At 35.6% G+C, this 14868-nt stretch overlaps 1 protein-coding gene across 1 annotated transcript in view; it reads left to right on the top strand.

Moving 5' to 3' along the window:
* The window catches only part of HBEGF (heparin binding EGF like growth factor), a 93067-nt gene extending 78525 nt beyond the window's left edge, over nucleotides 1-14542 (top strand). Inside the window, exon 5 of the mRNA XM_053717224.1 lies at nucleotides 9501-14542. Within this exon, the coding sequence (XP_053573199.1) occupies nucleotides 9501-9567 (67 nt within the window). The 3' untranslated portion in view covers nucleotides 9568-14542. The remainder of the gene's footprint in view (nucleotides 1-9500) is intronic.
* Nucleotides 14543-14868: the final 326 nt, after the last annotated feature.

Here is a 14868-nt window from a genome sequence, read left to right as displayed (position 1 = left end):
ATAAGCAATTAAGCAACAAGCATCAAGTGACCATTCAGCTCCAGTGATATTTAAACTAAACTATACTATATGCTTATATAAGGGACTTCTAACCCTTTAAAACCCTTAAAGCGAAATACTTAATTTATGTTATCGCAAGACACTAACTTGCAAACAAATTAGGTGAGACTCTAACTCACACTATAATTTTTGCTATAACTTGCGCTAGGACTCAAACCTATGCAAACCCACGTTTAATGGCAGGTCTCAAACCTGTCCAGGGGAGTTTAACCCCTTATAAAGGGACCTTAACCATTTATATAGTACTAACGCCGGCCAGACTTTGGGTTCAGATTCACAAAGGGAAAAGCAGAATATAAACACTTATCTACTTACCCCTGTGTGAATCCCACTTCTGACACCAGAATTGTTAGGCATTATCTTATAACAAGGGGTATCACTTGACACTTAGCAGTATTCTACACCTTCACCTGGAACTGAATGGGTTACTTAGCGAGATCTCAGGAAACAGCATTTAGACAGGCAGTAAGTAAAGTCTAATCACTGTTCTGTTAATTATAAGGCATCACAGACTTTTATAGACAATGGTTACAGTATAAACAAAAGGTTGCAACAGCACTACACAAGTGAGTGAGGACTGCCAATTTGTTCCCACAGTAAGTTTCAAAGTGGATATCGGCTGGAGTGCTTATGCAAGAATCAACGATTCAAAAAAACTTGAGTCACAAATACAGATTTATGGCTCAGGAGAAGGATGCATTTATCCTCCGCCTAAATATATCAGCTCTTAATGATTACTTTTTAAGAACATAAGCTAACTTTAATTAATTTTTCTCAGGCGTCATATTTAATTCACTGAGACCTAGACTTACACGGTCTCTATAAGATTATAGCTACCAACAGTTCCTGAGAACACTAGCTAAGCACAATAGGAGTGAGATTATTTAAGCAAGTGACTTAAAGATAAAATATATCGCTGAAACCATCAGATATATATACAAACAATATTAACGCAACTAACATTACAGACTGTTAAGATTATTGCAACAAATCAAGTACTACTCTGGTATATATGTAATCACAAACTGAGTCACACAAACTGCACTGAATCTCCAGTTAAGATACTTTTTAAAGGGAAAATAATAACTACCCTAATACCGATCTTATTTTACTTTACAAAAAGCGGGACTATTATCTAACTAGATTGCAGACTGTAATCTCAATATTCGGCAAATACCGATACTGAATAACAAGTTACGCTCTAAAAGCAGCAGAATAATAACTAAGTTACACACATTACGTTGGTGTAAAAGAGAATACAGACTACATATATACATTGTAGTGGAAAACTTTAACACAGTGAATTACATCAATCATTATTGTGTATATTCTGATTTGTTTTTCTAGTAGCGGGACACTAATATATCTATGCCACTTATGCAAAAATATTGAGAATAATGCAATAAAATCTTTTATATTACCAGCAGTGCCTCAGTAAAAGGTTACAGTGTATACAATTCTCAATAATCACTTGAGAATATTGGGATCAATAACAGAAGATACCAAATAAAGCTCCCTTGCAATAAAGAAATATATTGCTTTACACCCCGGAGGAATATAATAATATTTGCCAAGTCATCAATATTTCAAAATGAATATTGTATAGTACCCAATGCAAATAATAAGGGAGTAATATCCACAGGCCGATATTTCTTCTGTTTATCTTAGACTTTATTATCTACTGATACCATATATTTAAGATATATAGAAGAATCACCTGTATATTTATATACCTTATCTCAATAAATTACTAAATTACAGAGGAATAATATAATCTTAATCTCCTGTTAATTCAATTTAATAAAATCTAACATTACCATCTTCTTAGTATTTATACTCTATAGGGGATTTTTGTAATACTGAATCCCGCTCAAGAGATAAAATATTAACATTAATCAACTCATGTATGCATAGCTAAAAACAGCAACACATTTGCTCAATAGATAAGGATATATAATTATGTAATATCCAGAGACCTTTACAATCAGATAATACACCGATACTCTTCCTATTGCGGACTCTCCCTAAAGTGTTCAATCACTTCTATAGTCCAGTCTCAATTCCTATAAGTTCTATGCGAATTTGTGTTTTTAAATTGTATGTGACATTTTTTGCTTTTAAGTGTTGAAATAAAAGTTAGATTTTAATTAAAGCTCCACGCTACCCCACCCCCATTTCTTTCCTATTCTTGGTCCCATACCATATATTGGGGACAGTAAGTGCTAAATAAATGCATCCTTCTCCTGAGCCATAAATCTGTATTTGTGACTCAAGTTTTTTTGAATGGTTACAGTATATGGGGTTAAACAAATGACCTATCATAATCACACCATTTCCCACAGTATGCTTAGAACAAAGAACTTCATTACAAATAAAGGAATAAAAGGAGTATTTTTAGGGAGTGAGGAGTGGTAGATAAAAATATACCTGGGTGCATCGCCAAAGACATAACAAGGCCATCGGATAAATTATTGAGATAAAGTGTTCAGCTTCATATTTTTCTCACAGCATAATAACTACCTTATAATGAAATATAATGAACTCATCTTAAAATGGTATGCTTAAACAAAAGAGATTACTAGAGACAAAATGGCGTCATTATGGTTATATATTCTTACATTATATGTATATGCTTATATACATATATATTTATGTGTTAATATTTGTATATACACATATTAACACATACATGTATATGTATATAATCATATATATTTAAATTTGCTGCCATTGCTGTGCTACTTACCCCCTTTGCTGCACTTAGGTCAGAGATGGCATCAGAACGAGGCTCCCATTGGAGCCTATGGAAGCGCACTCTCGTGAGAGAAATACTTCCCAGCAATGCGAATGTGAGGTCGCGTTCACACTGCTTATAACTAGTAATACCAGAGCACATTAGCGAGTATTGTGGAGCGCAAGTATAAATTTCATGCATAGGTCAGATTAGCATATGGAAAGTAGCAAGATAGAACATAAGGAACAGGAGCCACTTATTCACAGATTGCAAAGGAAACTTCCATAGAAAGTTCCTTGTAATACATATTATAGCTATGTGTTTAGGTGTTTGTGTTGTGTATATGTATTTATATGTGTGTGTATGTATACTGGGCTTGAAATTTCCACTGGTCGCAGACTTTTTCCTGTCTTTAAAATTGAGTATACTAGTATCTTATTTGAAGTGCACTACTACTACTGTAATCTAATCACCTCAGGGTGATCCATGTATATCTCTCACATCAAAAAAGAACAGACAGACTTAGCACTCTCCTTCTGCTTATTGCCGTAATGTTTAAGGGATAGTATTTCCTCTTCTCCAGATCAGAAGGAAGGGAAACACTCTCCCCAAAAAAACACGACAATAAACAGAAGAAGAGTGCCAAGTTTGTTTGCTCTTTATGAAATATATATATATATATATATATATATATATATATATATATATGCAGCCAAAAGAAAATGCACTCTCAGGACTTTCATAAACAGGTTACTTTTATTTCTGTAACGTTTTCGGAGGTCTTGCCTCCTTCATCAGCATAAATAAAGTGAAAACAAACAAACTCTTAAATAGTGACATACTCACTCAAAATCATTTCAAACCACTACCTGTGCTGGCGCCAAAATTACCGGTGTTGGAACGCATAATGCGTTCCAAATGTGCTAAGTGGCGGAAGTAGTGCGCCAAACTACTTCCGGTTGTCAAAATTCTATAGCCGTAAATAATCGGCTTTCTCTATGTGAATGCCATAATTATAAAACCATTGTGGCATATTATCTAAACGCATAAAGCAAACTCTTAGCGTGCAAACGATTGTGCTGATACTTTGATTAGTGATAGTAAATGTGACAGCCGCTTGTTGCCATGACAACTTAAACAATGCTGGAGTGTAATCCTGTACAGGGACAGACTAACAGTAACTATGTTTCTGAATACACCAAAGTGTGTTAAAACAGGCATGATGTTTGGCTACAATGTGAGTGTTTAAAGATGGTGTATATATTGATAAAAGAGGATAAACAAATCTAATTATTAGGCACGCCAGCTGATATATTGTGCTATATATATATGTGTAGTGTTACCTTATGTTGAAGATATTGAGTCAATATGTCCAATATTCATAGAGGAATCTCATATGGAGATATGTACCTCCGATATATAGCCTTCAAATTCTACATAACTAAAATATTAACGATTATCGTTTATCTGCGATCTTCCCATTAGTATGAGCTGTTAACATGCATATTATTCCTATCCTCTGTCAAAAACCCTTTATGTATTTTTGAAATTTATACCGCTCACCTAGTTCCTATTCAGTGATGGGGTTATATATTAACACCATATTAATTCTCGTTATAAGAGCTACGTGGGTCATATATGTATATTCCACTGCTATCTTGTGGCTAACAATGCCCTCATATGCTCCTTATTTAAACACTCCAAAGCGTTTAGGCACAAACGTACAAAAGATGAATAAACTTAAACTTAAAAAATAAACTTAAAAAATAGTAAATAAAAGCAATTGATATGACGGTCTTTCCATTAATTTAAACACTATCCCATTCGGGATGGATTTAGCTCTAATAGTCCTTGATTTTCGTATATGCAGAATAAAGGGCGTTGAGTCATTCACTTCTGTATTTATGTATAATGTGATCCACTCTGTGTTTATTTCTATGCGTTCTTCGTTGTCTTCTATTGCCCCCTGGACCTCTAGGTTAATATTGCCTTTAGGATTGAATGCTTAGTATGCATCATATTCTCCTGGTTATTGTGCCATCAAATTATTTTCCATGTTGTTGTTTTCTTCTTACTGGGATGCTTAAGGATCTAGTGTCCAGTTTTGGCTATGTGTACTGCTATGTGTGAAAAAACTGGTAACTCCAAGGCACCACTATCCGACTTCCACGCAGGTATTAGAAATACCAAAGACTCCTACCCCTGGTGCTGTGTGCCAACATGGTTTAGGAGCACCCCTAGAACGAGGCACGCCGACCATACGGCGCACAGAGTCATAATAGTCTAGGTGCCGTACCCTGCGCTTGTATCACATTATATAGCTGTATTACACCAAAGCCTTGAAGTCAGGGGTGGTGTTGAGCCCCCCTGGATAAATGGTACCCAGTCGGTACATCCATTGTGCCTCCCGTTGCAGAAGTATTTTACCTCTGTCTCCCCCTCTATCTAATGGGGGTACATGATCAATGAGTGTGTATCTTATTGATGCCACCGAGTGTCTGTACTCTGCACAGTGTCTCGCTACCGGTTGTTCTGATTCCCCGGATTTGTGAGCCGACCTTATGGCATGCCGATGATTGGCCATCCTTTCTCTCAGGGTACCTGTCGTTTTACCGACATAGTGCCAAGAGCATGGGCATACCAATAAGTAGATGACAAACGTGGTCGTACAGGTAATCGAATGTCGTATGTGGAACTGCTTGTTGGTATGGGGATGGTTAAATATTCTGGTACTTATAAGTCCATTACAGGTAGTGCATCCTAAGCATCGATAAGATCCTCTGATGTTGGTATGTGTCCTGGGATTATAGCTTGCCTTTGAGTCAGTTTTGACTAATAAGTCTCGCAGATTTGTGCCCCTCCTATAACCGACCATAGGCGTAAGATGTTTGCTAAATTGTAATTTTGGATCAGTGGAAATGATAGTTGTCTGAAATGGGTGCAAAATTTGAAGAGAGGGGATATAAGACCCAACAAATCAGCCAGATGATGAAGGAAGTGTCACAAATAACACAAGCACAACTATTGGCCCAAGAACCTAGACAAACCAGGGATGACAGAATTATACTGGCAACTACATTTTCTCCTAGTACCAGAAATGCTGGACTCTCTTTAAGGACACATTGGCCTATCATTTCCACTGATCCAAAATTACAATTTAGCAAACATCTTACGCCTATGGTCGGTTATAGGAGGGGCACAAATCTGCGAGACTTATTAGTCCTATATTAGTCCTATATTATATCCTATAACCGACCATAGGCGTAAGATGTTTGCTAAATTGTAATTTTGGATCAGTGGAAATGATAGGCCAATGTGTCCTTAAAGAGAGTCCAGCATTTCTGGTACTAGGAGAAAATGTAGTTGCCAGTATAATTCTGTCATCCCTGGTTTGTCTAGGTTCTTGGGCCAATAGTTGTGCTTGTGTTATTTGTGACACTTCCTTCATCATCTGGCTGATTTGTTGGGTCTTATATCCCCTCTCTTCAAATTTTGCACCCATTTCAGACAACTATCATTTCCACTGATCCAAAATTACAATTTAGCAAACATCTTACGCCTATGGTCGGTTATAGGAGGGGCACAAATCTGCGAGACTTATTAGTCAAAACTGACTCAAAGGCAAGCTATAATCCCAGGACACATACCAACATCAGAGGATCTTATCGATGCTTAGGATGCACTACCTGTAATGGACTTATAAGTACCAGAATATTTAACCATCCCCATACCAACAAGCAGTTCCACATACGACATTCGATTACCTGTACGACCACGTTTGTCATCTACTTATTGGTATGCCCATGCTCTTGGCACTATGTCGGTAAAACGACAGGTACCCTGAGAGAAAGGATGGCCAATCATCGGCATGCCATAAGGTCGGCTCACAAATCCGGGGAATCAGAACAACCGGTAGCGAGACACTGTGCAGAGTACAGACACTCGGTGGCATCAATAAGATACACACTCATTGATCATGTACCCCCATTAGATAGAGGGGGAGACAGAGGTAAAATACTTCTGCAACGGGAGGCACAATGGATGTACCGACTGGGTACCATTTATCCAGGGGGGCTCAACACCACCCCTGACTTCAAGGCTTTGGTGTAATACAGCTATATAATGTGATACAAGCGCAGGGTACGGCACCTAGACTATTATGACTCTGTGCGCCGTATGGTCGGCGTGCCTCGTTCTAGGGGTGCTCCTAAACCATGTTGGCACACAGCACCAGGGGTAGGAGTCTTTGGTATTTCTAATACCTGCGTGGAAGTCGGATAGTGGTGCCTTGGAGTTACCAGTTTTTTCACACATAGCAGTACACATAGCCAAAACTGGACACTAGATCCTTAAGCATCCCAGTAAGAAGAAAACAACAACATGGAAAATAATTTGATGGCACAATAACCAGGAGAATATGATGCATACTAAGCATTCAATCCTAAAGGCAATATTAACCTAGAGGTCCAGGGGGCAATAGAAGACAACGAAGAACGCATAGAAATAAACACAGAGTGGATCACATTATACATAAATACAGAAGTGAATGACTCAACGCCCTTTATTCTGCATATACGAAAATCAAGGACTATTAGAGCTAAATCCATCCCGAATGGGATAGTGTTTAAATTAATGGAAAGACCGTCATATCAATTGCTTTTATTTACTATTTTTTAAGTTTATTTTTTAAGTTTAAGTTTATTCATCTTTTGTACGTTTGTGCCTAAACGCTTTGGAGTGTTTAAATAAGGAGCATATGAGGGCATTGTTAGCCACAAGATAGCAGTGGAATATACATATATGACCCACGTAGCTCTTATAACGAGAATTAATATGGTGTTAATATATAACCCCATCACTGAATAGGAACTAGGTGAGCGGTATAAATTTCAAAAATACATAAAGGGTTTTTGACAGAGGATAGGAATAATATGCATGTTAACAGCTCATACTAATGGGAAGATCGCAGATAAACGATAATCGTTAATATTTTAGTTATGTAGAATTTGAAGGCTATATATCGGAGGTACATATCTCCATATGAGATTCCTCTATGAATATTGGACATATTGACTCAATATCTTCAACATAAGGTAACACTACACATATATATATAGCACAATATATCAGCTGGCGTGCCTAATAATTAGATTTGTTTATCCTCTTTTATCAATATATACACCATCTTTAAACACTCACATTGTAGCCAAACATCATGCCTGTTTTAACACACTTTGGTGTATTCAGAAACATAGTTACTGTTAGTCTGTCCCTGTACAGGATTACACTCCAGCATTGTTTAAGTTGTCATGGCAACAAGCGGCTGTCACATTTACTATCACTAATCAAAGTATCAGCACAATCGTTTGCACGCTAAGAGTTTGCTTTATGCGTTTAGATAATATGCCACAATGGTTTTATAATTATGGCATTCACATAGAGAAAGCCGATTATTTACGGCTATAGAATTTTGACAACCGGAAGTAGTTTGGCGCACTACTTCCGCCACTTAGCACATTTGGAACGCATTATGCGTTCCAACACCGGTAATTTTGGCGCCAGCACAGGTAGTGGTTTGAAATGATTTTGAGTGAGTATGTCACTATTTAAGAGTTTGTTTGTTTTCACTTTATTTATGCTGATGAAGGAGGCAAGACCTCCGAAAACGTTACAGAAATAAAAGTAACCTGTTTATGAAAGTCCTGAGAGTGCATTTTCTTTTGGCTGCATATCTTCTACAAATTTGCACCCAGGCATTTTTCCTTTGTGGGCGAGTTTTGGTGTTTTGGATACCTATATATATATATATATATATATCAAAATAACAAGAGTATTGCATTGAGCAATGATACTTTTTTATTGGACTAACTATACATTTATAAGATGACAAGCTTTCGGAAGAGTTCCTTCCTTTATCAAGTCTGAAGCAATACTTGATAAAGGAAGGAACTCTTCCGAAAGCTTGTCATCTTATAAATGTATAGTTAGTCCAATAAAAAAGTATCATTGCTCAATGCAATACTCTTGTTATTTTGATATCTAAATCTCTGGACTAACACGGCTACTCCAATATATATATACAGGTGGCCCTCGTTTTACAACGGTTCAATTTACACCGTTTCAGAATAACAACCTTTTTTCCCAGTCATGTGACTGCTATTGAAAAGCATTGAGAAGCAGTGCATTGATTAAAATAGCCAGTAGGTGGAGCTATCCGCTTGTGTTGCAGCAAAGCCAAGCAAGCTGAAATTAATCAGTTTAACCAGACCTGAGCTATCGAGCAGATTTCAAAGGAACAAGATCTTCCTGTCTATAAACCAGTCCAGATTGGAATGCATAGAAAGAACTGTTTGCAGAAAAATGCAAGTGAAGTCTGTGTTGTGTGATTATTTTATTAGGTTTATAAAGCTGTTTAGCATTTAAAGTCTTCATTTCAAAGCTTTTAAAAATAATGTATTAGGTGTTGCTTATGACAATTTTGAGAGGGGCCTGGAACCTATCTCCCTCACTTCCCATTGACTTACATTATAAACTGGGTTTCAATTTACAACAGTTTCAATTTACAACCATTCCTTCTGGAACCTAACCCCGGTGTAAACTGAGGGCTACCTGTACACACACACCTTCTTGTAGTTCAGGTTTACCATTTTTATACCTGCCATTCTTCTTTTCTTTTAAGTTCAAAATATGTATTTTATCATTTCAGGTACCATAAAAGAGGTGCTTACAATGTGGAAAATGAAGAGAAATTCAAATTTGGAAGTGCTGCGTAGATGATTCCACTGATTTAAATTGTTGATAATTAATTAATGTTCACATTGGACTAGACTAAGTTATGGGCTTCTGACTCATATTTTTTAACTCTGAATTGTGTCCCCATATATGAAGGAACCAACATCTGAGAACAAGATGGAATCTGTTTGTTTCTTTGCTACAGATCTGTTAAGTGGGTGTATACTGAATTTTAAAGTTAGATTGGAATTTCTGATATAACAGAATTTTTAGACATTCATAAAATCCATATTTATAAAATTGAGCTAATTCATCATTTATACAATTTCTATTGCCAACACATGATGTATGACGTATTCATGTTTTTAATCACTTGGATGATTTACAATGTGTTTTCTAGCACTAAAGAATATAATTGTTAAGAACATTATGAAGAATATTTTTATAGAGTATTTTATATTGTCATGGTCAGTATATATGTGAGTGGTGTCAACATCTATTGAAATGTGGTTGGTTGAATCTTTATATTATAATTGTGTTAACAAAATATGAAGAGAAGGTAAAGAATGTGGTCTTTAGTTGGTATCAGTTAACCGTTTTTTAAAAAAGTGCAACAAACTAGAATAACAAAATGGTTTATTTTGGAAAAAGCAAGTGTGCAAAAAATACAAAGTGAAATCAAGTTTTGTTCTTTTTACTTTAATTCATCACAGTTATTAATACATGAAACTAGTTGGGCATATTTTGTGGGTTTTTTTAAAATATTTTTCTGTTGCACATATTGCCCACTAATGTCATAATTGTATGTCTTTTTTTTTTTTACTTTCAACCAAGAAAAATACACATCTAACCATAAAATTATATTTTAATAAAAGTCCATAGGAACAGAGTAAGAACTATACTGGTACATTACTGAAGATGTCATAAATAATATTGCACTCTAATCAAATGTTAAAGGGATTAAATCTAAAAGCAATATGAAAATGAGACATTGGGGCCGATTTATTAAAGTGCGGACAGACATGATGTAGACACGGATGTAGCCTATCATGTGTGGACAGACATGATGTAGACACGGATGTAGCCTATCATGTCCGCCACACATCGATAAATGCCGACAGCATACGCTGTCTGCATTTATCATTGCACAAGCAGTTCTTGTGAACTGCTTGTGCAATGCCACCCCCCGCAAATTTGCGGACAATCGGCCGTTAGCAGGGGGTGTCAATCACCTTTATCGTATAGAATTGGGTGGATTGATGTCTGCAGTCTCAGACCAGGCGGACAAGTTATGGAGCCGCGGTCTTTAGACCGCTGCTTCATGACTTCTTTTTCCGGCGAGCCTGAAGGCTCGCACGGAAACAGGGGCATCAAGCTCCGTTCGGAGCTTGATAATTCAGCCCCAATATCTTGAAAACATCTTTTCCATTCCTGGTGGCAAATACTACGGACTCTTTAAGTTTCATTTTTGCCGTAACTTTAACCTTGTGGATAAGGAGGTTGTGTTTGATGCCCACAGCAGACTGTTTTAGCAGGACATGGAACTCCGTTTTTTGTTCTTTCATGATTAAGATAGAGCATACAGTTTTAAACAACTTTCCAATTTACTTCTATTTTCTATTATCAATTTTGATTTGTTCTCTTGGTATTCTTTATTGAAGGAGCAGTAATGCATTACTGCAGTATTTCCCAAACTGGCTGCACATATATGCCTCTTTTCATTGGGAGCTAGCTGAACACAACAGTAAGCCAATGGAAAGAGACATATATGTGCAGCCAGCAATCATCAGCTTGCTACCAGCTCCCGAGTCTACCTAGGTATGCTTTTAAACAAAGAATTCCAAGAGAGTAAGCAAATTAGATAATAGAAGTAAATTGAAAAGTTGTTTAAAATGATATGCTCTTTCTGAATCATCAAAGAACAATTTGGGGATTCATGTCCCATTAGCTGTCACACACAATCCAGGTGTCTTAAGACTATCTTAAAGGTCATGATACCCACAATTGAAACATGTCATTTCAGTTCTGTATATAAGTATTTTTGCAATTCAATTGTATTATCAAAAATGCTTTTAGTAAAAGTGAAAGTTTTAACTGCTCACAGGCTAGAAGAGAATATGTGCATACGATCCTTAGGCAAAGCAAAACTCTCACTGAAACAACTCGCTTTTACTAGAAAAGATGTTGCTAATACAAGGATAGTGCAAAAAAATGCTTTAGTTCAAAGCTGAATTGCTCTTTCATTTTGACTTTCTTGTCCCTTTTTAAGTAGTTGCTTAGCCAGTGAAAGGAGCCTTATAGGTTATGGTTGCGCTGGAAAGTAAATGCAACTGTATTTATGCCATTTTTGCTCTTGAATTATTTTTCTCTTATTGTTACACCATGAGGTTGGCACTTTGTTTTGAAGCAAACATAAGCATAGTATTATACAAATACAACTTATAGCGCAAAGAAACTGTAAAATGAACTTGTATTACATTATTCCTACACAAGCTATGAATGCAAGATAAATGGGGCACGTGTTAAATAATCCTTACAAAGGTATCTTTAATGCAGCTGGGTTACTGCATCTTATCATTGAAACAATATAGGTCAGTTAAAACTTTTTCAACTGAAATAAACTCCACGTTGTGCCTCAAACCCAAAAATGGGAATATTTAAACTATTTAAAAAGGATGTAGATTTTCTATTCTATGCCATGTTTATAAGCTCAGATTTCATGTAAAATCTGTGTATTACTGGCACATAACCCACATGTTCATAATGTAGTGTTATTCAATATTTACCTTTTATTAAGTAGGGTCTGCAGTCTGTGCATTATGATATCATCAGGAATAGCACAATTGTTTTTGGGTTGGAAAAGTTCAGGATTGCAAAAAAAGAAGGGTGGAAGCTGTGAAAAATGTATCACTCTGATATATGAACACATCTAAATTCCCCCACATTATGGGACAGATTACAAGTGGCGCGCTTAACTGTTTCGCACAAGCAATATCGGGTTTATCACGGCTGTTTGTGCACTTTGGAAATAGCGCTCATTATCTCATATTACAAGTTGAAAGTAAATGCGAACATATAAACGCAAACGTGATTTATGCTAGAATGATTACTGTGACCTCAGAGCTCTGGTAAACTGTTACGCAAAACTACAAAGGGCCACAAAACAATACATTGAAAAGTACAGTTACACTCATAACAACAGTATCTAATAAAAAAAATATTTTAAAAAATATTGCATAAAAAAGTTTTAAGGACTCAAAGATATATTATATATGTTAATATGTGTGTACATATGCATTTATATGTGTATTTATGAATTTACAGGCATAAATACACATATAAATACATATGTATACATATATATATAAGTGTATTGGAGCCCTTTGAGGTAGGTAGTAGATGAAAACATGAAAAAGCATATGTATGCAATATTCATATTTAATAAAGTGTTATACTGTGTATTTTCTGTAAATATTTCACATAAAGATATATATATATTTTACACAAATATATATATATATTTGAAGAACATTGGAATGGGAAATATTCATAAAGGTTAGCTCACTTGAAAAAATGCGATCATGTTTTGGCGCGAGTAGGGTGTTTTTCCACTTTTTCGCTCTCCATTGAAGTCTATGGGGGAATATGTTAAAGTGAGTGAAATATTCAAAGTTCGCCTTTTTGCATGCGTCGAGTTAGCACGCGAGTGTAAATGTTTTACTTTCAACTTGTAATACAAACGCTACCTAACGCACACAAAAAGCTTACTTCTAGCTAAGTTAATGCGTGAGCAAGAGCAATAAATAGCGCACCACTCATAATCTAGCCCTATGTGTTGTATGCATTTATGAATCTTTTACCTTAAAGGAAGGGACATGATACCCAAATATTGAATCACTTGAACATCTCTATGTAAAAAAGGAAGATATTTTACCTTAATGTTTCCTCAGTAGCCGCATCCCTCTGTAAAATTACTTTAAGCAGTCAATCAGGATGCTTGCCCTGGACTTGTAAAAGAGTGTGCATCTGGCACATGCAGGTACATTATTTCCCTCCTCAGTTTAAGGAAGTTTGCTTTAAAATCTTGTGAGATTTGAATGAAATCCCACAAGATCCCCTAAAAACTCAGCACTGAAAAAGATAAGCCTTTTTTTTTCACCATGCAGAGAGTAGCCCTGTATCACACAGCACTTACTCTGGTGAACTAAAGAAAGTTTGAAGTCAAATATCTTCCTTTTTTATATAGATATGTTCATGTGATATTTTCTAGTCAGCTACAGTTATGCTGCTTAACTCTTAATTAATTTAGCATATGAGTAACATGTACTTTTAAAAAAAATTTCAGTATTGCATTATGAACTTATCTACTAACACAAGTTTTATTTTTAATACGACATTCTCTATTTTTTTCTGATATAGGGTAAAAACACTACTGCCAAAGAATTTACAGTATTCACTGGAAAAAAGCACTCAGGCTAATTTGAATAAAATGTGCAGTGCAGCGATCCTATCAAACACCTCCCATTGTTCGTTTTTATACAAATATTTATAAACAAAAGCAGTGTTACAATTTTTGTATTACAGTTAGATTCATGGGTGTATATAGTTAAATTATAATGGAAAAAAATGAGCCATTGTTACATTTTAACAATATATTTATGTGTTAAATGCATATGTCAGCATTATATTTATTTAAATATATTTTATTTCTCTGAATTAAACCGTTTCCTTTTCGTTTTAATATTGTACTTGTCAATAAAGTTTAAAATGTGGTATCTGTTTTACAAATCATGTATAGCAAAATTAACTTATATCCATTAACTCGCAGAAATCAGTCAATTTAGGTAACATTTATTTTGTGAATAATGATACAGGATGGAGAATCATAATTATTTTTAATTATTGCATAATAAATGTTCAACATATACAATTTTTTCTGTGAAAACTGAAATAGTCTTTACATAAATGTTTGTATTTCATTTATATTTTAATAAAAACATCAGTGGTACTTTTTAAGCTTTTAGAGCTATGTGTGGCAGTTGGTGAGCAATAGTCTTTCGATGCTTCTCATAACTGTTCCTATCTTGTTTACTGGGGAAACCCAATATGTCTCAATTTTATATGTTTACTCGACTTTCTCCTATTTTACCCCCTCAGACCTGACAACTTTGAAAAATATTTCATATTGTGCATTTATTTGCATAACTGATGTCACAGAAAGTGCCACCACATAATTTTATTTTGATAATATACACCTAGATTATGAGTTTTGCGCTAAACAGGGTTGCGAAAGCGCTGCCATTACGAGTTACTGAAAAGCCTCCTTGTGCGTGCGATATGGT

This window comes from Bombina bombina, chromosome 6 (assembly GCF_027579735.1).
Source record: "Bombina bombina isolate aBomBom1 chromosome 6, aBomBom1.pri, whole genome shotgun sequence".
In the NCBI taxonomy this organism is placed as follows: Eukaryota; Metazoa; Chordata; class Amphibia; order Anura; family Bombinatoridae; genus Bombina; species Bombina bombina.
Note: the sequence above shows the minus strand (reverse complement) of the source record. Positions and strands in the feature narration are given on the sequence as shown.